The 23388-nt window shown below is 39.3% G+C and overlaps 1 protein-coding gene across 1 annotated transcript in view; it reads left to right on the forward strand.

Moving 5' to 3' along the window:
• Positions 1 to 23388, forward strand: part of itpr3 (inositol 1,4,5-trisphosphate receptor, type 3) — a 79331-nt gene that overhangs the window by 8099 nt on the left and 47844 nt on the right. The window contains exons 2-9 of the mRNA XM_044350412.1: positions 9932 to 10002; positions 14279 to 14400; positions 16754 to 16840; positions 19320 to 19478; positions 20631 to 20729; positions 20873 to 20956; positions 22358 to 22504; positions 22607 to 22702. Of these exons, the coding sequence (XP_044206347.1) occupies positions 9932 to 10002; positions 14279 to 14400; positions 16754 to 16840; positions 19320 to 19478; positions 20631 to 20729; positions 20873 to 20956; positions 22358 to 22504; positions 22607 to 22702 (865 nt within the window). The remainder of the gene's footprint in view (positions 1 to 9931; positions 10003 to 14278; positions 14401 to 16753; positions 16841 to 19319; positions 19479 to 20630; positions 20730 to 20872; positions 20957 to 22357; positions 22505 to 22606; positions 22703 to 23388) is intronic.

Consider the following 23388-nt stretch of genomic DNA (forward strand, 5'->3'; position numbering starts at 1 on the left):
ATCCTGAAGTAACAGGCTCATGTTTGTTTGTTTAGGTTGATAATCAGCTGCACTGATCGTGTGATTTTTACACAGTTTTACACAGTGATTTGTAAAAGGCCAATCAAAGGCATATTTATAAATGTTATATTGATTAACTGTTTTATCATTCTTTTAATTTACACATCAGGCATCATTTTACTTCCAGTTAATCTTCTTTTTATTTTATCCTTAACTGTGACGACACAAAAGCATGGGAATTTAATTTCTCAGCATTTTCAAAAGATAAAATATGTCTGATCTTTGAGATGTTTTGTAAGCGATGAGTGAAATGTGAATCCTGAATTCTTACAGTACAGCTTTAGCGCCTCGCGGTGCAACACAATCAGTGAAATTTTGCTTCTTTGTTTGATTCAGGTCTCAATGTCAGCAAAGTTCTTGCACACCATGAAACCTCCAGACTCTGTGACAATGACAACCATGTCAGTTTATTACATGTCACTCTGTGAGATGGGTCTAAATGTCGGTCACAGTCTGTGTCAGTTCATCAGGTTGTGAGATGAGTGATGGTGAACGTAGCTACGATGGAAATAATAGTCGCATTAACATCTTCATCATTTGTCTCATGAATATATTAAGGAAAACGAGTGTGTGTTCTCCCTAAACTTTATTCAAAAAAACTGCTCTGTATCCTTTGTCATTTCATGTCGTATTCTGATTGGTCAGTTTGCAGATGCGGGTTGTCTCCAAAGCTCCAAATCAGTTGTTGTTGGAGTCTCACAGTGAGATCTAGGACATTGTTTTGAATTGACAGCCAAAGATTTGACCTTTTTCTCACGGTTGTAACTTTTGTCTCAGACAAGCCAAAATTACACAGAAGGTTCCTTTAGTGACAGGTGTTTAGGATCAACTTGGAAAAGGAAACAAAGAAGCCTGAACACTGTCCATCACTTGTACTCACTTAAATACATTGCAGTCCTCAGACTTCCATCAGGAAAAGTCTCTGAAATTACGTTAATAAAGTGATGAAAATGTACAGGATTCTGTGTTCCTATTTGTATCATTGACATATCTACAGACTGGTGGTGCAGGCAGCAGTATATTCAGGATTTTCATGGATTTTTTTGAGACAAAGGTTTGGAGAACATGTGTGGTGGTGCTGTGTACACATTTTGTGTGCATCTTTAGAGTGTTGTGTGCTTAAGTGAAAAAAATCATGATTTGACAGACAAAAGTGTCCATAGAGGTTTAAATTTTATCCGAAGATGGAACAAGAAGATGAAAAATAAAGGTTGTGACTAATGACAGTGTTAATTTTCAAGGCCTGGGACGATATGCTTATCTCCCGATTCGATACTATCATGATACTTGGATGCCGATTCGATTCAGAATCAATTCTCCATTGAATGAATAGAAAAGGCGGCACTATTTTCAGTCTCATGCTCCAGTAGACTGTGTGACAGACTACTCACTGCTGTCCTATATGACATATAACTGGCTGATAAGATAAATGGTTCGTAGCCTTTTCATTTTAAAAAGTTAACTGCATTAATTAATGAATGAATTAATGTGAGAGCATCTTACAGTCTCCTGCTTGTATGAGAATAACAAACTGAGGAGGAGGAGGCAGACTGCTCCGCTGTGTTTATTAACGTCATGTCTCCAGCAGTGAGCAGCCTCTCTGCTCCGCTGTGTTATGAACGTCATGTCTCCAGCAGTGAGCAGCCTCTCTGCTCCGCTGTGTTATGAACGTCATGTCTCCAGCATTGAGCAGCCTCTCTGCTCCGCTGTGTTATGAACGTCATGTCTCCAGCATTGAGCAGCCTCTCTGCTCCGCTGTGTTATTAACATCATGTCTCCAGCATTGAGCAGCCTCTCTGCTCCGCTGTGTTATTAACATCATGTCTCCAGCAGTGAGCAGCCTCTCTGCTCCGCTGTGTTATTAACGTCATGTCTCCAGCAGTGAGCAGCCTCTCTGCTCCGCTGTGTTATTAACGTCATGTCTCCAGCATTGAGCAGCCTCTCTGCTCCGCTGTGTTATTAACATCATGTCTCCAGCAGTGAGCAGCCTCTCTGCTCCGCTGTGTTATTAACGTCATGTCTCCAGCAGTGAGCAGCCTCTCTGCTCCGCTGTGTTATTAACGTCATGTCTCCAGCAGTGAGCAGCCTCTCTGCTCCGCTGTGTTATTAACGTCATGTCTCCAGCAGTGAGCAGCCTCTCTGCTCCGCTGTGTTATTAACATCATGTCTCCAGCAGTGAGCAGCCTCTCTGCTGCTCCGTCAGCTCAGAGGAAAAACATCTCTGTTCATCACGCTGAGCGGCTGCAGGGTTTCTGAGGTGAAACAGACTGAACACCGACTTATTTTCTTCACCTCAGAGTTGGTTAACATTGTTTAATGCTGCAGTGTGTGTTGGTCAGCTGGTCTCATTTGTTACTGCTGGAATTTCGCTGCTCTGCTCCGCTAACGTTCGCCTCTAGAAAGTTCACAATATATTTCACGTTCATCTTGCAGAGGTTATTATTTACTCATTAAATCAAAGCATGTTTGCTACCGCTGCATTTTTTTGAAGATGAACTAGCAGATAACTCCAACATGTGCACGCTGTAGACAGTCCGGGTGCTGCACTGCTCTCGCCGTTGAGTTAAGCCTTTTCCGCTCTGTCAACATCACATGCTGGAACAACAAAGGCGGCGGCCAGTAATACAAAAGCGGCCTGCCTTTGAGTTAGATAGGGAGAGAAAACACTGATATTGATCTGCAAACAGCTGATTAAAATTGTATTGACATCTGTTTCTGGCTGATGTGGACATGAGGCGTCCAACATGCACCTCAGTCATTTACAGAGATTTATAAAACAGAATCATGTGCATTCACAGATGTCAGATCTGTTAAGAATAATGCCTCTGCATATCTCTGTCTTTGTGCCTACACACAAAGTTTAAATGAATTAAATTGTGAATCTATGCAGAGTTTTATGCATCTCGCTCTCACGGTTTATTTTCATTTGGAGTAAACTGCTGACCGGAGAAAGAGAGACCGACATTTGAATAGGAGTTCCTGCTGTCGGGTGAGAGACCCTGATGCCTACAGGGAGAGAGAGAGGGAGGGTGAACCTGCTGGTTTCCCTACAGTCAAATTCTGATGTGTCAACACAAACAGGATTCAAACTCTGACTTCCTGAGGTCAGAGGTCAAGTTGTTGAAGTTGAGAAGGTGTCTGTGGATCTGATCCCTTCAGATGGAAACACCTGTCTGATGTATCAGAGCAGAAAGACTTTTAAAATCGTTGATGATTATTTTTCCTGTCAATCGATTAATCGACTAATCCAGCTTCAGATTTTTTGAGTTTGGAAGTTGATTGACATTAAAATTAAAACGGCTGGAAAACCGTCAGCGTCTTTGCCAAAACATTTAACAAAAACACAAGAGATTCTTCTCAGAAACGTGAAGCAGCTCTGCTTCATGTCTCTTCCTGCAGGTTCAGTCTGGAGCTTTCCTGCTGACGGAATGAAGGAAAACACCTGCGCTTATTCAAATACTCAAATCCATATTCAAATCTGTTTTTCCTGCACGAGAGAGAGGAAGAGAGGCGGAACAGGATGAAAACAACAAACCGTATTTTACATTTTGTTGTTTCTGTTTCACCAACAAGACGCAGTGAGACAGTAAGAGTCTGATGCCTGGGACACACAGCCTGCGTGAGAAGTGCGTGTGCATCGCGGAACCTCTTGCTTTTTCATTTCGGCGCCCGTGTTCACAGATTAGAGCAGCCACACGGCAGCCCGTGTGACCCTGCACGACATCACACCAGCAACATCACACCTTGCACTGTAGTTTCAATGTCGTGAAGTGTCACCACTGCGGGTCAGCCTCACGAGGAGCGGTGACAGCAGGGGGTTCAACTGGTGAAATGATTAATATAATGAATATTAAAAACCTCCGTCCTGTGTGAGGAGTGTTTGTGTGACACAAACACAGAAGTATCCCCAACCAGACGCCACCATGCCCGTCACAAAGAAAGCCGCTTTCACCTCACATATTATTATTTGAAATTTATAGTTAAATTATATGAAACATGCTATTATTGATTGCCATTATCAAAGCCAAACTCTATGTGGAGAGATGGAGCCGCAGCAGCAGCAGCAGCTGTCTGTTGTGTGAACGCTGCAAGCGTGCGAGACGCAGCAGTTCAGCGACGCACTGCTGAGGTTCACGCAGGCTGTGTGTCCCAGGCGTGAGAGGAAAACAGCCTTCAGAGAGAAAAATGAGAGTTGAGTCACGTGACAGCGACAGGCAGGGACATGCAGAGCGCTTAGTGTCGTAACTACAGAGAATATCATCAGACTTAAATGATGATAAATTGATGATTGGCTGGCTCGGTGCACAATTAATTATCTTCCCTCCCCGTCATGGAAACTGGAGGGCAGTTTGGTGCAAAATTCAGGTTGATTGAATAAGAGACTTATGAAAAAATGGAAGAAAGAAAGAATGGAGTTAAACTGTGATGGGAAGAAAGAAAAGATGGAAAGATGAGAACAAAGTAAAACAGATAAAAGACAAAGAAGTGAAGAAGACGAGAAGTAGGTCAGTGAAAGAACAAGCGCAACTCAAGGTGCTTTATATAATTCATTAAAACATTAAGATGCAGATTTAAGAGCAGAAACCTTTTTGTTTAGAAGAAACGCGGCTGTGACTAATGATTATTCTCTCAATTAATAATTTGTCTATTAAACATCAGGAGATCCATCACAGATCACAGACTTTTATAAACAAGCAGCAGCACTTTAAACTCTTCTCTCCAGTGCAGAGACAGACTGACAAATGCTGTGATGCGTTCAGGTGTCTTAGTCTTTGTTGGGAAGAACAGACCAGTACAGTAATCTAATATAATAATCTTCTGGAGATGAAAGCATCGATTCACTTCTATCAATCCTCTGATTCTTGCTGTTTTTAAGCTGCTAGAATTCAGACTTTGTAATTGATTTGATTTGTTAAAAGTCCAAGATTACACCAAGACCGCGTTTACACCCGGTATTAACATCCGTCTCAGCTGATCCAACAGAGAGAAGGAAGTCAAGAATGAAAGGAAGATGGGAATAAAGACTTTACACGAATAGATGAATAAAGAAGGAAATACAGAAGATAAAACAGTGTTTAATAAACTGTCCAGTGATTCGTCCTGTGATGTGATTTCTGTGAATCAGTTTAACGGAGTCGATGAGAAACAGGTCAGCTGTCCAAAACATGTTAGTCACTGAATCAACATGCCTGAGTGTGTGTGTGTGTGTGTGTGTGTGTGTGTGCACATTAACACACCTGGGACACACCTGGCAGGTAGACAAAAGAGCTGATTGGTTGTTGTCATAGCGACGGCGGGGCTCCGTGGGTGGTCAGACACTGAAATATCAGACTTTGTAAAGTAGAAAGAAAGAAAGAAAGAAAGAAAAAGTGCAGAAAGACTGGGATAGAAGAGGAAAACAAACAGAGAGAAGAATAAAGAAGTGAGGAACACTTTGGATGACACTTAAAGAAACAGACCGAAGAGAAGAATGAAGAAGGATAAAAAGAGAAAACAAATCAAACAGGAGACAAGAAGAAAAGGGGGAAAAGTGAAGACGTTTTTGGGAATTGTGGACTAACGAAAAAAGTGTAGAAAGAACGTTTAAAGAGAAGAAAGTGATTAAGAAAAGAAAAACACAGGAGACGGGAAAAAAAAGAAGTGAGGATATGTTTTGAAAACGGGAACTATTTTGATGGGAAGGAGGAAAAGTAGTAATAAAGTTGAACTGAAAGAAGTGAAGACAGAAAAAAAAGGGAGACTAGAAGAGAAAGTGAAGATATTTTTGGAATTTTGGGGACATTTACGGAAAATAAAAATTCATTCAGGACAGAAAGGACATACAGACGAAAAGAAAGAAAGAAAAATGGAAAGAGAAGAGGGGAAGAAAAGTAGAAATATGGTTGAACTGGAAAAAGAAAGGAACAGGAGAGGAAGGAAAGAGAGAGAGTGTCAGGAATTTAGGACGTTTTTGTAAAGACTTTTAGAAGAGAAGATGTGAAGAAAAGAGATGAAAACAGTTAAGAAAAATAAAAGAGGAGACAGGAAGATCAGCGAGGAACGCGTTTTTGAAAATAAGTGACATTTTAAAGAAACAAAGACGGGAAGAGAGGCGGAGAGGAAAAGCAGGAATAAGAACCGCTGAACAGAAAGAAGTGAAGACAGAAAAAAAAGGAGAATAGAGACGTTTATGAAAAGTAAAAATCATTTTCTAAAGGAAAGATTTGCTGGCTGCAGCTTCTCAAATGTGAGGATTTGTCATATCGTTTATTAATTCAACATCAAGCTGATTAATATTATATAAATGCTGTTTTACATGTTTGTCTCATTGTGATGATGTTTCATGTGTTTATTTACATCAATGAGCTTCATACACGAGCTGCAGGAGAGCAGTTAACTCTGTTTTCAGGCCTTCAGAGACGTTTAAACGCAGAATACGGAGCCCACAAAGTCTCAAAACATTATTTTACAGAATCTTAGGCTTATATTTGTAAAGTGAGAATGTTTTGGATGTTTTTTGGTTGTTAGGACATTTTGGGAAAGTGAAGAAGAAAGAATTTTTTATGTGATCCATTAGAAAAGTGAGGGGCAGAATATGAGCCCCCCCCCTCTTTCTAACAGAATAAAATAAGCTTTATTATATATTTATTGTGTATTTATGTTCAACCAAACAGAGAAAAGTGAGTTATATCATTGTGATCTGACAAATGCGTTGAATGCGTTTCCTTCCTCGTAAAACATTTGCAAAACTAATTATTACTATAAGTATTTTGTTTACTAGTATGCAGTCTTCTTCTTCTTCTCTGCCTTTGCTGGTGCACTGCAGCAGAGTTTGTTGGAACGGTGTGAAACTATAGATAGTGTGTGTGTGGCATCACCCACATAACAAAACACGGACCCACGAAAACAAAAAAAAAGACAAACAAGATGGAGACCCACTCATAAATAAAAAAAAACTTCTAAAGGCCAAAAAGTCAACAGGAAGTCTTAAATCCTGGCTCTGTCAGGGCTGTTTAATAATCTTTAATATCCTGATATTTAATACATCTTTTTAATAATCCTACGTCACCTGAACCAGAACAACAAAATGAACAGAAAAAAACAGAAGAAACAACCACATGAGTCATTTTTTTGCTCATTATTTGTCTTTGGCTTCAGTTATCATGATATTTATGATGATATTCATTAAGCAGCATGTTTGGCAGACGATCCTAAAAATACAGGATGTCGGAGCTTAACACAGTCACTTGCACACACCTGATTTGTTTACAAGCTGTGGTTTTCACTGACCTGCGTGACCCCTGACTGAACCACAAAGCAACAATACAGCTCAGTCGACATGTAGATCCACGTTCATCCAGGTCAGAACGAGATGGTGAAACGGTACCTCCTGCAGTATACCGACAAGAAAAGTCTTGTAGATTGTCTCGTCAACTCTTCACCTTTTGGTTCAGACCAAAAAAAACAAAACAGCTGGAGGAGGAACACACACACACACACACACACACACACACACACACACACACACCTGGCCTCCTGAACAGACATAGAGCTGAATGTAGTTAATGTGTGTATGAATGGACAGGTAATCCTTCTGACTGCAGTCTGTCTGCTCACTGCATGAAAAGAGAGATTTAACATTTAACAGGTGTGTGTGTGTGTGTGTGTGTGTCAGACTACCAGAGGCCTCTGTCTATCCGTCTCTAAAGAGCCCCTCTGTTTCCTAAACACTGATGTAAGAGAGATTTACTCTAATGACCACACACACACACACACACACACACACACACAGATTCCTGCTCTGTCTGGTCAGGTATCGCTGCCGGGACCTTAAATAGTCATATTTACTAAAAAATCACCCAAAGAGGGAGCGAGAGCTAACTTAGGGAGCTGTATTTGGTTAGAAAGAGTCAAAGCTCTGCTCTGTCTCCTGACCAGCGTCTGTTCACTGTGTTTTCTCTCAGACGGGCTCATGACTCTTTCTGTAAAGCTGAAACAGTTTATTTTGGCGCTCTCTCCATGAGGTGTATTTTCTGGATTAATCGATTATTTGTTTGATCCATAAACTCATGAAACATATCAATCACTGTCTCTCAAAGTACTGTCATAGAGGACTAAAGAAACCAGAAAATATTCACATTTAAGAAGCTGGAATCAAACAATTTGTTAATTTTTGTCTTTTAAAAATGACTCAAAACAATTAATTGATTATCAAAATACTTGGCGATTAATTTAATAGTTGGCAACTAATCAATTAATCGACTAATGTCTGTACTCTGAGTTAAATAAGAATGTAAACGGGAAACAACAAGGTGCTCAGAATCCTTGTGAGCCTGCGTCGTCATGTTTACAGTAACAGCCGTGTGATTGAGGTTAGGGGACGATCGTGGTAAAAAAACAGTGTTGACTCGTGGTTGGAAACAGGAAGTCAACAGCGGGGCTGCCAACTTCTGACTTCAGCCTGGAGTGAGATTTGTTCCTGGGGTGGGGGTTGTGGGTGGGGGGTTGTGGGTGGGGGGTGGGGGGTTGGGGGGATGGGGGGGGCATCTGGGTGTATTTTAGTAGTACTTATTTTGTTCATAATAAAATGAGCATTATTGGTCTCTGGCCTTATAAACAAACTCCTTTTTCATAAGACTTTTTCTTTTTGTTAATATGTGTTTATTTGGCAGCATTTTTTGACATACACTCCAGATATTTCACATCATTTTCTTCAAAACATAGGATAAGAAATGTCTATGCTCCTCCTCATGGGAGCCTGGTTATGTTTTAAAATGGGGGAGCAAACCTGGAAAGATACATAATAGGCAGGCCAGTCTGGGAGTCCTCCTGCAGAAAAAAAAAAAGTAATTTCAAACAAATTACCTGCATTTCTACACCAGCTAAGCTCTCGGATTAAGTCAAGAAACAGCCACCTGTTAACCATAGTAACTACTCTTAGATTACGGAGCAGCATGCATATGAATACAATACAGTATAAAAGATTTGTGTATATTTCTGGCTTTCCCCCTGATGGTTTGAATAATTCGCTGCTGCTCTGTGCTGCTCCGTCTTGTCTGTCTGTGCGCCTGTTTTCGCGCCGCAACGTTATCAGTTATGAAATTCTTTTTCACTGTGTGAGCGTGAGAGAGCGTGTGAAAAGTGTTGATTGCGTGAGTCTCATGGTCAATATGTGAGACTTAGCAGCCCTGGAACAGTGATCTCATGTTAAAGTCAGATTTGTTGTTGATGACCTCCTTTCTTACGTGGACTTCGTCATTCTACAATACAGTGGACAAAACAAGACATTTGAGGACGTCATCTTGGACTTTGGGAAACACTGATCAACATTTTTCATATTTTCAAATAATCATTAGTTACAACCCTAAATAAGATATATCAGGCTTTGGATAGATACTTGTTAGTACTAGTAGTTTGGCTCCAAGCATGAGATTTGTTGAAATTAATTTCAGTACTAACAGAGCTGTGTATCATCAGTTGCAGCTGACAAGTGGACCGCTCTGATTGGCTGTGGCCAGAGCTGCTGTTCACAGTCTTTTTGTTCTCACGCAGCTTCAGTCTGAACTTTCAAACCATCAAGGTGAGAAAAAGTGACTTAAAACAGAAGAGGAGTTACCGCAGACTGCAGCATGTTGTTTCCTGTCCTCCTTTAAAGGACCATACCCGTACCGCTGTTTCTGCATGTTTTAACACATTGTCTGCAAGCACTGCTGATTACTGTTCAAATCCAACCTCCAGTTTGTAGATGGATTTCCTTCCAGGCAGCTTAATTGACTATTAAAAATCATTGTTTTACAAGCCCAACTCTTGATCTTCATCGTTGCCCCTCTTCCTCCTCATCCTCCCTCCTACTAACGTGTTTCTGACATCTCTTCTGTTTGTTTGTCTGCAGGTTGGTAGATGACCGCTGCGTGGTCGAACCGGCTGCTGGAGATTTGGAGAATCCTCCAAAAAAGTTCAGAGGTAGGACGGAGAGTGTTTGTGTTTCATCCCGAAGTCAAATTTAAAGTCTGTGAACGAAAACTAAATTCACTTTTCTCAGTTACTGAATTGTATGTTTATTATGTTATCAGTTCATTCATTTTTTTCTCCTCATTTCCTGTCGAGTCTTATGTCAGCTTGTAAAGACTGTGGTGATCTAAAGTTACTAACAAGTCTAACAAATAAAAGTGTTTTAAGAGAACTCGAGGCCCATTTTTAAAATGTTATTATTATGTTTTTTACCTCATCGATTCTATTTGACCTTGTTTTTTTTATCTACTTTTCATTTATATTTATTGAATTATTATTGTATTTTTTTAAAATCTATTTTATTTTATTACATTTGCTAATTTTTCGGCTCGTCAGTCATCTGTGAAGCATCTTGACCACGAAATATTCCAACTTTTTTCAGAATGTTACAACTTTTTTTCTAAAAAATTACACCTTTTTCACAAAATATTCAGACTTTTTTCAAATTGTGATCTTTTCTTTACTCAAAAATTGCAATTTTATTCTAAAAATTACACCTTTTTTTCTCGTAATCTTCTGACTACTATGAATCTCAGACAGTGGCCATAATACTAGTCAAAAACTCTAATGAGAAAAATACACATTTTGATGCTTTTGCTGTTTTATCACATTTATCTACCAATTGTATCTATCGGTCATTTGACCTGATTAGACTGAAGAGAATCTGGAGTATGAAATATAAATAATACTGTATGTGTGTGATATGAGTCCAGCTCCAGTCATCAGAGACATTTTTCACTGGCTGGAGGTCTCCCACATACACACACACACATATATATGTATAAAGCAGCATGTTGCACCATCTGCTCTGTGCTGTGTGAGCAGTTGAACCAGTTTAGAAGTAGATCACAGTGACGGCTCGAACTTTAAATCCAGAGAGTTTCAGGCGACTCTGCTTCCTCTCTCAACCTGCTCTGATTAAAAGTCTCTGTGAAGCTTATATGAGTCAGTCTGAGTTAGTCATATCAAGTGGATATCTGATACATTTACAGTCTTTTTAGCATCAAATTCCCTCTTTGTGTTTCCTCGGACAGTGTTTCCCTGCAGCAAGGAAAACAGGTTTAATGTTCATTTGGGCTCCTGACTGTTGTTTTAGTAAAGTTTTCCATGATTGAGAGCCTTTGACAGAAAAAGATGATGCCTATAAACTTTACAGTCACCACTCTGATTATGACTCCTTCGCTGTTATATTTTTCTTTCACATTTTTTAATCAGACACTACAATATAAATCTTACTTCCATCATCTACGTTAACATATTTACAGTTTTTTAATCATTGTGTTTGAAAGGAAACACGAGAACTCGAGTAGAAAAGAATCAGGGAGCAAAAAACCTGAACTCTATTTACACTATTTTAACATCATCAGTGTTTGCGTGTGTATACATGTTCAAAGCTCATTTCCCTCAGTCAAGATTACTTTAAACTTTACTGTCCATTTAGTCCTTACAGCTCAATACAGAGTGATTACACTCAGGCAAATGATGTTTACTTTGCACACACACACACACATTAATGTCCTGTAACACACAGGATCTGCTGGGGGAGAGTCAATATTTACCACCTTCCTTTCTCTTTGTCTTTTCTCTTTTATCCTTTCACTCCAGTCATATCTGTATTTCTGAATTTCCCGACTTTCTCTCCCGACACTCACCCTGTTACATCATGTTTTAGCTGAATTAATCAAAGAATCTATATTTTATATCAACAAGTACTTGCACTTCTTTGGTCCAAACTAAAATATCTCCGCTGCTATCAGATGGATTGTTATGAAATGTTATACAGTACAGACATCGGTGGTGCCCACAGGATGACTGGTGATCTCCTGACTTTTCCTGTTGCGCCACCAGCAAGTCAAAATTCTTTTTGTATCAATCAATCAATCAATCATTCAGACTTTATTTGTACAGCACTTTTCATACAAATACAATGTAACACAAAGTGCTTTACACTATAAAAAAACAATACAATTAACGTTTGAAAATACAGATAAAACAAAAATATTATATTTGTGCAGCTTGTCCAACTACAGTATGTTTTTTGACAGTATAGAAACTATATAGTACTAGACTTACTATCTCTACACTGCAATACAGAAACAGTGATGTTCCTTTATGTCCATCTTTCCATCTTCTACATGGATCATCATTTCGTGTAGATAAAGACTTTTTTGACCTCGGGCCTGTTAGCTTTAGCTTCAGCCTTATAGCGTTATTATATCCATCAAGTGCATGTTTGAGACCCCTCTACAGGGGTTTTTGTTATAAAGTGAAAGAGTTTATAACTAACTTACTGGGATTAAAGCTGACTGGCTAGCTAGCAATGATTACACACTAAAAATCGCTGGTCAAATTTGACCCAGTTTGGGTCAATATAGCACCAATACTGGGCTGGTGTTGTTTTGAGCTATGTATTAAGGACAACTGGATACTGTGTTCAAAGATGGCGCCTGTTCATTCAAAGTTGCTCAGTGGCGCATAACACCAAAATAGTCCGCCATGTTTGTTTTTGGGCCCATAGAGCATATGTGTCAAACTCAAGGCCCGCAGGCCAAATGTGGCGAGAGAAAAAGGTCTGATTGTAAAAAAAAAAAAAAATTAAAAAGTCAAAAGCGGGCATTGACAGAAAACTACATTTCCCACAATGCATTCCGATTATGTTACCCATGAAGTGACGATATCCCGCCACTAGACTGTAACGTATCCACATCAATGCGATTTTCCCAACAAGTGGAATTGAGAAATATAAATAATGACCCCAAAATGTCCAGAAAGAGAAAAACTGATGCAGACGGAAGGCAGTTTCAAGAAAGACGGGAAGGAGAATATATGTTTGTGCTTCAAGGAGAAAAACCGGTTTGTCTTTTGTGTTATGAGGCAGCGTCTGTGGTCAAAGAGAACGATCTACCAAACACGGAGCTGAGGATGCCAAAAAATATTCTGCCCCTCTCAACTGTGACAAAAAAGATTTGAACAAAGTTAATGTCATAACTTGTGTTTGATGTTATTTTTCTTTATTCTCTTGGATAGTTTGATGGTTGATTGATGGAGTCATGTGGGTTTCATAACCTGACAAATTAAAAAGATTTATGTTATAATTACAAAGCAACAAGCAAACATATTTTTTTTACATCTATGCAAATATATATATAATATTTGTAACTTGAATAAGTAATACATTCAGAGTTATTTAACATTAAGGAGTAGTTACATTTATTTTACATTACATTTAGTTACATTTAAAAGTTACATCTGTCCTTTTGAGGGCAGCGATGATGCTGATGTGGCCCTGCCATAGAGCATGCTCAGTAGAGACTTCTGCTGGCTGAAGCTGACCTGTTTGCTCTCCGCTCACTTGACTGGGAATGAAATAATTCAATTATGTGGCTCGTCTAGACTGTCTAGACAAATGTTATCAGACCGAATGGATCAAATTCTGATAATAAAACGAGTCATGTGACTCAGAAACATTTATTCACCGTTTTACAGCCGCTCCTTGTCCAGTGATTGTTTGTGGGGAAAAATGCTTTTTGGGCAGATCTGCATCATGTGATGGACTCAGAAGTTGCAGTTACACAGTTTGGCCACTATGTCAGTTTGGCGTCACAGTGCTGGTGTGTTTTGGGAGGCTGGGTGAGACTCATGAAGTCTGGCTGTAAATCGATGGAAAACTGTAACAAAGTGAAAAGTTGTTTGATTTGCCAGGAGGGGCAGAAGGCCCGGATTACATGAACATTTTTGGCTTTGGTTAGATTTGATGTTCCTGGTGCTGCTTGTGTTTGATGAGATCCCTATCAAAGACTTTTCCAGTAAGTTTAAGTGTCCGTTTCATTGCATCTTTATCCTGCTGGTTAATCAGCTGACACAGAGAACAGGAAGACCATATTTGGTGGTGTTGGAGCTGTAAATTTTTGCTTGATGAAACAGACACACACACACTCACGGATAGGCTTAATGTCAGACGCTTCACCGGTTTGATCATTTCAGCCAAAACAGCCAATTAGCTTCGGCTGCTCGGTCCACTGACCAATCATAACTCTGGAACTAATCACTCCAACACAATCACAGCACAGCGAATAGACCCTGAGGAATAAATGGAAGTATAGAATATAAATAATAGAACAGAAAATAATCTCGTGAGATCAGTTTGTTGCTCGTTTTGTGATGACACACTGAATTGTTCTGTGTTCAAATGTCTTTTTCTGTCTTGTTTTGTTCTGTCTTCATTCAGACTGCCTGTTTAAGGTGTGCCCCATGAGTCGGTACTCGGCTCAGAAACAGTTCTGGAAAGCCAAACAAGCCAAACATGAGAAGGACAAAATCGCTGATGTGGTTCTGCTACAAAAACTACAGGTAACCTATAAATGTATATACACACAAAAACTTTTCAAAGAACAATCTGACTTTTTGGTAAACCTTCTTGATCTCTGTCTTCCCCAGAGTCACATGTTTCAGATGGATTTCAGTTTCATCTCTGTGTGTCCGCTGCAGACGTAGGTCCATGAGGTGTTTAGCTTAGCTTAGCACAAAGACTGGAAGCAGGGGGAAGCTGCTAGCCTAGCTCCATCAAAAGCGAAAAATCCTCATTTTGGGTTTAGTTGACAGTAGATTTAGGACTTGGAGTTGTTGGAAGGTGTAAAGTGAGACTTTGGTGAAGACAAAGAACAAGAAGATTTCATTCTGTTACTACCACCTCTGATAATTGTGCCTTAACTTTGCTGTTCATGGTATCTTTGGAGTATGATGAGAGGTTTTACTCACAGGAGCCAGACGCAGAAAACTCTTCACACACTGGATGCATGTACACAAGTCTAAATAGAGTGCTGGTTCCCTCGACAAAAATCCAATAGGATTTTTCCATTGGATTTTGGATTATTGCAGAAAATAAACTCTGTGGCAAACAAAAGTTTATGATACTTACACATTTTGTTCAGCAAGATAATCATCACAAATTAACACCACTTTTATCATTTTTGAAGCGTAAATGCAATCGCCAGAAGTAAAAAACATTAAGGGCTATAAATGAACTACACCGCGGTCACATGATTTCAATGTCACCACCACTAAGTTTCAAACAAAAATGCTATAAATTGATAAATCTACAAGTTAGAAAGTTTGAGTTAGAATAGTTTGCAAGAGTATAAACACAGCTAGAGGCTGTAAAGGTGGACAGGTGAGTAGATGAGTTTCCATGTTCAGCATAAAGACGTTTAGTGTCCCCAACAACCTCTGTTTAGCCACACTTGTTAGCAACAGCCTTTTTTAAGACACCAAAAAGCTTCAAAATTCACGAGTGGGGTTTTTACTGATGTATTTTATGTCATAGAACAAAACATGAAAATCTCTTAAGCTTGCGTTAACCACACACCTTACTTCAGGCAAGGACTCCTTCCTGCAGCACTCTATTCCACCCCACAGTTATCTGTTAATGGATGTAGAGACGCCCTTAACCAGCTGTTTTCTTATCAACATGCTGCCTGCTCCACCTTTTACATTTGTCCATGAAACAAACAGGAGAGAAGAAGTGCAGTTCCAATGATTGTGCTGCACCGCCAGAACAGCTGTCATTATGTGCAACCATGACGCCTGGCTATACGGCTATTTACAGCATCAGAAATGTAATCAATGATCAGTTTGTACTGTTCATGTTGAAACTGATGTTACAAGGTGTCCTACAGTTATAGATAATAAAAAAAATAACATTAACGAAGAAATAAAATGATTCCTCATCTGTCAATCAAAAGAATTATAAAAGTGATTCAGTATTGAAGTTGCAATAAACGACCCACTAGATGTCTCGCTACCACTAGCATTTCAGACCAAAACAGATGTGCGCGTCATTTACTCGATAAAGTTGAAAAAAAAAAAAATCGATAAGAAAGCGGTCCCTGAACCGATAGCTCACAAAACTCAGATCAAACTGTCAAACTAGGCAGCTCTGATCAAATATGGATCAAGATTCTGTTACTGCGTCGCCTGTTTCTGCCTCAAATGTTTTCGGAAACATATCTGCGATTTGAGAAACTTTGTAAAGCGGTCGCCATGTTGGAAACAGACATGGAGGACACGGAGGGACTCACGTGCACTAACATGCACGCTCACATGCACTAACATGCACGCATGGCCAGAGCAACTATCAAAGGAAAGAACAGAGAAGCTCGGATTACAACACACCCAGAGGGAGTGTGACTTCATTCTCTGCTCGGGACGCCATTACTCCGTTATATATTTACATAGCAATCGTCTGACATCTGGTGGTGCTGAATGTCGTATATAAATGTGGCTTTGATTGGCATTTTACAGATCGTTGTGTCAACGTGCAGATGGTTAACAACCCAAACAAGGTTTAGATTGAAAAAAAAAAAAAAAGATCATCCCAATGGATCCTGTGTTGTTGTTACTCAGAGAACCACTTCAAAACGTAACAAGCAAAGACCAAAGATCAATAGCGTTTTATGTTATTGACATTAATATTTAAATAAAGTTAAAAAACAACATTTAATAATTTAGTTTCCTTCTCCACCTCATCATATCACGCTCTACAACAACAACACGTCTGCTGGTGTGAGGTTTGTGTGAGGTGCTCACTGTCTCACCACACATTCTGTTTTTATAAATACTAGTTTATGTGTAGTGTATGCATGTTTTTTTGTGTGTGTATACATTATTAGTACATCTGACCCCCGATGTCGTGTGTGTCTTGCAGCATGCGGCCAACCTGGAGCAGAAGCAGAATGAGACGGAAAACAAGAAAGTCCACGGAGACGTTGTCAAATATGGAACTGTCATACAGGTAAATGACTTGTTTCAACAGTAGTACAATGATAAACATGTATATATATGATAGGTGATATGCAAGGTTAAACTTGAATCTGTGTCAGATAAGACTGATCTGATACTCAGGACTGTCGCAGTCCAGCACTGAAGATAAGACAGATCAGCTTAACAGGAAACTACAGTTACATCAGAAAACCAGGACGTGTGGAGGTGATTGATTGGTTCAGTTACTGCTGCCCTGTAGAATTATAATAATAATACATTTTATTTATACAGTGCTTTTAAAAGACACTCGAAGTCATTTTACACAGATAAATGAAATGGAGAAAAGAAGTTATAAACAATAACAACAACAACAACAGAACAGCAGGAGAGACAGTGTTAAAAATAGAAAGCAAATGCAGTAAAAGAAATCAAATCACACTTTTAAAATGTGATTATGACTATTGTAAATAACAGTGATATGACATTCCTGTTAACAAAGCAATGTTTACTGTTATTTGTCATTTGATTGAAGACACTGACAGTGATGATGATGATGAGGATGATGATGATGATGATAAATTGTCAGCCCTTTGTGTGACTGCTGGAGGGTTTTTTTTTTCAGTCCATGTTCATTCTCTACAAACAGCCGAGCGACAGAGGGTCTGACGGATGTTAGCATGTTAGCCTTATAAAGTGCAGTCAAACAACTCTGAAAATTGTATTTGGCCCATCCGGCAGTTCATTAAAACATCAAAACATACGCACACGCCACAACAACACCGACAGTAATGGATACTGTAAGTAATAAAATACAACCCACAAAACTGAAAGCGACTATAATCGATATTTGTATATGAACATGTCTGATGTGTCAGTGTGTAATGTGTTGGTTGTGGCTCGTAGTGATGAACCTACAGCTCCTCTCGGCTTTACGGAGCTTTATAGTGAGTTTGAGTGTTCACTACCTGCTCAGCACTCAGCAACTGTTTGCTAACAAGTTCAACACGTCACCTTAAAAGCTGATAATATGTCAGTGATGTGTTCACTGCTTGTTCCTGATGAAAACTAAACATCAGTTAATGCAGGTTTAAGTCTTAATGTGCAGCAGCAGCTTGGCAGACTGCCACAAACAATGAAAACTACTGTAAAAAATGACGCCCATAAATAGCATCAAACGCAGGATTTGGTTTTATGAAAATTTAAAGATCATAACTTTAATAATAACAGAGATCAAGTTGTCTCAGGTTGAGTTTTATTGCAATAAATGGAGTTCACATTTGCAAATGTGCATCATCTCCCAGCAGGCTGACAGAGATACTGTATGAAGTTTAGTGTCAGTATTTGTACATACAGACGCATGCCCCGCCCCCTACCTCATCACCATGGCAACATGTGTCCCTTTGACTGTTCTGGTATATGTATGATCATTTACTGTACCTGTCTGACACACACACACACACACTGTCTTACCACCTGTGTATCAGTGTGTTGCTATCTGTTAATGTCAATATTGACCTCGCTTCAGGGCTGAAGACCTGTCATCCCAACACACACACACACACACACACACACACACACACACACACACACACACACACACATACTTACTCACTCACTCACTTACAGGCAGGGTGTGGTTCCTGCTTCAGCGAAACTGAGTCAGTTGGAAAGATAAAGATTCCTGTGGGAGAAAGGTGTGTGTGTGTGTGTGTGTGTGTGTGTGTGTGTGTGTGTGTGTGTGTGTTTAAGGTGTGGAGAGTGTTACATCACATCGATCTGTTGTTTTTGTTCTTAATATTTTTTAGTGTCTGCAAATCCCATGAAAAGATCAAAACCAACAACGTGAGAATCCACATCAAAAGTGACACGAGAGCAGCGCGCGAGGGTGTTTATATATATATACATACATATATATACATATATATACATATATATATATATATACATATACATATACATATATATATATATATATATATATATATATATATATATATATATATATATATATATATATATATATATATATATATATATATATATATATATATGTATATGTGTATATATATATATATGTGTGTGTATATATATATATGAATATGTATGTATGTATATGTATATATACAGTATCAGTCAAAAGTTTGGACACACTTTGTGACAAGAAGACAGAAAAAAAGTAAATTAATTCAAACAAATAAAAAAAATTAAAGGGTTACAAATTAAAGGAAAAACTGTTCCAGGTCTGGATGCTTGACCCCTACAGCGTGTGTGGGGGGGGTCTGGTGGCTCTGTTATGCTGTTGGGGGGCATTTTATCCTATAATGAAACATCTCTATCCTGATGGGAGCGGTCTCCTCCAGGATGCCTCTGTCCAGAGGACACGAGGGGTCACTGAATGATGAGTTCTACACACAAGACTTGTTAGTAGATCAGGTCATTGTCGGTTTGTTGTAAAAGAAGATATATATTGATTAAAAGTATAAATAAACGAGCATATTATCTCTCTGCAGTTGCTCCACATGAAGAGTAATAAGTACCTGACGGTGAACAAGCGTCTGCCGGCTCTGTTGGAGAAGAACGCCATGCGGGTCACTCTGGACGGGACGGGGAACGAAGGCTCCTGGCACTTCATCCAACCGTTCTGGAAGCTCCGCGCCAACGGAGACAATGTAAACACGCTGACACACTGACAGGACAGGTTTACAAAGAAAGTCACTCTGCTCATGATCAATCATCAGAAGATAGATCCTAATCGTTTATGACAAACTTTATGCTTGTTCGTACAAATATCAGTATAACAGTCAGATTTCAGGATCCACCACAGCTTCATAACGCGTCATACCAAAAAGCTTCTTTCTGTCTGTACCGTTGGTTCATTTAACGGAGGTGCTCAAACATTCATAGTGTTGTAAACTAGTAATAACATTTGAAAAACAGCCGGTGAGATGTCTTTGATTTAAAACTCGTCCGCTAATTGTTAGTCAAGAAATAAAAGAGATTTACAGTATTTGAGACGAGAGAAAACCAAAGCAGGAAGCAGCGTTTTATTTAAATCTAAAGACATTTCAGTCTCATTTTTGGCCGTCTTTGTTGTTTACAGTTACCATGGTTACAGAATACTGTAATGGCCGTCGCACGGTTCTTACAGGAGTCGCTGTTGACCCTTTTCACAGCAGACAATTTGAGCTGCCAAAGCAGGAAAAAAAACACAGCTGTAAATAATAAAAAGGATGAGTGAGCATGCTCAGTACCTGCAGCTGGAAGACAGCCATCATTACTATCATTCATTCACACCTTTTTGTTTTATTGACGCACATTTTTATTATCTTCGCATTGACTTCTCAGCTCGTTTGGAATCAATTTGAAAACTTTATTACTAGTTTACAACACATCGAACACAATAGCTTTAACTGTACTGTAAGAACGTAGCCTGGAACTGGCACACCTACATGAGATCAATGTTATTAATCTCACCTGTGTCTTTCCTGCTTCGGCAACTCGACATGTCTGCTGTCAAAAGAGTCTATAGCGACTCCTGTAAGAACAACAGCACGGCTCCTGCTAGTATGTACACATGTTCACACACCCGCTAAGAGTTTAAAAGTGTTCATGTGACTCTGCAGAGCCACTGTCAGTGTGCTTTTTTATAAAAGTAGTGATGTGTAATATGACACTCAAACCTTTTTTTCCTCTATTTGAACCTGTTTTTCAGGAGTTTTAAGATCATGTAAACATGTGTCGGGCAGACAAACATCCAGCTCAGAGTGATTTTATGACTAGTAGTAGTTACAGCAGTATGTTGAGTCTTTTGACTGTTGCAGGTGGTGGTCGGTGATAAAGTGATCCTGAACCCGGTGAACGCAGGTCAGCCGCTTCACGCTTCAAACTATGAGCTGACCGACCATCCGGGCTGCAAAGAGGTGAGACGGAGAGGTGACAGGAACTCACATAACACGACCAAACACACCGGACCTTTCATCCTAATGACCGTGTGTGTGTGTGTGTGTGTGTGTGTGTGTGTGTGTGTGTGTGTGTGTGTGTGTGCATGTTCCTCCCTCTGCAGGTGAACTCGGTGAACTGCAACACCAGCTGGAAGATCAACCTGTTCATGATGTTCAGCGACCACAGAGAGGAAGTCCTTAAAGGAGTATGTGTAATCTATAAAATGTATTTATAGATTTATTATTTACAGTTTATTCATTAGAGGGTTAATATTGTCAGCTATTTTTTTTTTATTTAGTCCTATATCAAATGTCCTTGTTAGGTTTTTATCATTTTTAGCCAGCTTCATCCTGTTTTTGTTTTTTTTTGTTCATGTTTTCGTTCTAGAAAATTAATCTGTTGACATTTCATTGTTTTTTAGCGATCAGATTAAATTCAACATTTCAGTCCTTCTAGTTCAGCCAAAACCAACAGTCTTTTTGTCATCTGAGTTACCACCAAGATGTTAATCTGCATCAGTTTCTTTGTGGTGAGCCTTAATGTGTCTCGTTAGCTTTGTGGTGTTTAATGGCCACATCCTTTCCTTTCTGATAAAGCAGTGGGTTTTTTTTTTTTCTCAGCCTCACTGTGGTGAAAATGGGCCCAAAGATCAGCTCGTGTCTGTCTTCTAAGTCCTGTTGTCATTATCAACGTTAACCTGCTTTCTGCAGATGTCGTCCTGATATGTCGCTGGACGAGCCATCTGATGAAGAATATAAACAGTCGATATTTTGTCTCCTCTTTTTTTGTTGATGAAAAATAAACAGAGATTTTTGTAAAGTTTTGATTTTTTTAAACTACATTTTAGTCTCAGTCGGTGTTTGCTGACGTCGGTGCATCGTCGTCTAGTCTTAGTCATGGAGAGAAAGGTCATTGACAAACATAATTAGTCATCGTTTTCATTAACAAAATTAACACTGATTCATTGTTATAAAGAGACAATTTAGAACGAAAATGTACACATCAGATATAGAAAAAAAAAGGATACACGTCTCACAACATTATCTATATGCTGTGTAGTTGAACTAAAATGACATTACATTTAATGAAATTACTTCAACATGTGAGCTAATAAACTATTTTAACCTGATCCAAGAGAACTGAATCATTATTAGAGTCGACTAAGTGGTCGGTCAGATTTTCCAAATTCAAAATATTCAAATATTCCTGCAGCCAGTTTTCTATTGTAAAGCAGTTTGGTTCACACACTTTACAATCTGATAAAATCACTGTTTTTTTAAATCAGCTGCTATTGTTGTTACATTTTTGTTTGATGACTGTGGAGTCCTCATCATTGGGCATATTGGAAGTTTTATATTCAACATAGTTGATAACATATCAGGACAGTGTGCAGATCAGTTATTATCTAGTATGAATTTTATGAAACAGAATCCACGAGGAACAGTTGAAAAAGTTTTCCATCGTTTGAGCTTTGACTGTCGCTCTTTTAATGACGTCATCTCGTTGTTTCCTCTTCTTCTGCAACGGTTAATGGTACCGTTTAGGAATGGTATCTCCTAATATTCACACAACAGGAGTGGATTCATTCACATTTTCTGTCTTTCAGGGCGACGTGGTGCGTTTGTTTCACGCTGAACAGGAAAAGTTTCTGACCTGCGATGAATACAAGAGCAAACTCCACGTTTTCCTCCGAACCACGCTGAGACAGTCGGCGACCTCGGCAACTAGCTCCAACGCCCTGTGGGAGGTCGAGGTACACTCTCTCTCGCTCTCTCTCTCTCACACACACACACACATAACACAGATGCTGTGAAGTATTATTAAGACCTCTCTGTGTGCTGATTGGTTCCTTCAGGTCGTCCATCATGACCCGTGTCGTGGAGGGGCGGGACACTGGAACAGCCTCTATCGCTTCAAACACCTGGCCACTGGCAACTACCTGGCGGCTGAGGTAACCATGGCAATCACAGTAAACTTGACTTAAACTTAAACTATTTCAGTCATATGATTAGTGAAAGAGGTTTTCCTCGCTGTAATCATTCCTCCTGTTCATACTGGATATTAAAAGATCCTTCAAATGTGCTTTAATGGAAGTGATGGAGGATAAAATCCACAGTGTGTTCACACAGTCATTTAAAAGTCTGTGTGAAGCTTCTATTCAGCTTCAGCAGTCTGAGTTAGTCATATCAAGTGGATATCTGACACATTTACAGTCTTTTTAGCATCAAATTCCCTCTTTGTGTTTCCTCGGACAGTGTTTCCCTGTTGAGCTGCAGGTGGAAGTATAGTAACAAAAAGAGGAACTTTGGCACTAAAAAGACTGTAACGTTGAAAGATATCTACTTGATTTGACTCATTTGGACGCTGAAGCTTCATATTAGCTTCAGATAAACTTTTAAATACATTTTGTCCTCCATCACTTCCATTGTAAGGTCATTATGAAGGGATCTTCTAATGGTCAGTATGAACAGGAGGAATGATTACAGCAAGAAAAACATGTTTAATGTTCATTTGGGCTCCTGACTGTTGACTCGTCCTTTAAATTCAGTGAAAGCTTGATCATTATTTACTCCAACTGTGATCCTGAAACATGGCACCAAATCTAAACTGAATGAAACTAAAATGTTCTTGTATCAC

The sequence above is a fragment of the Thunnus albacares genome, chromosome 5 (assembly GCF_914725855.1).
Source record: "Thunnus albacares chromosome 5, fThuAlb1.1, whole genome shotgun sequence".
Taxonomy (NCBI): Eukaryota; Metazoa; Chordata; class Actinopteri; order Scombriformes; family Scombridae; genus Thunnus; species Thunnus albacares.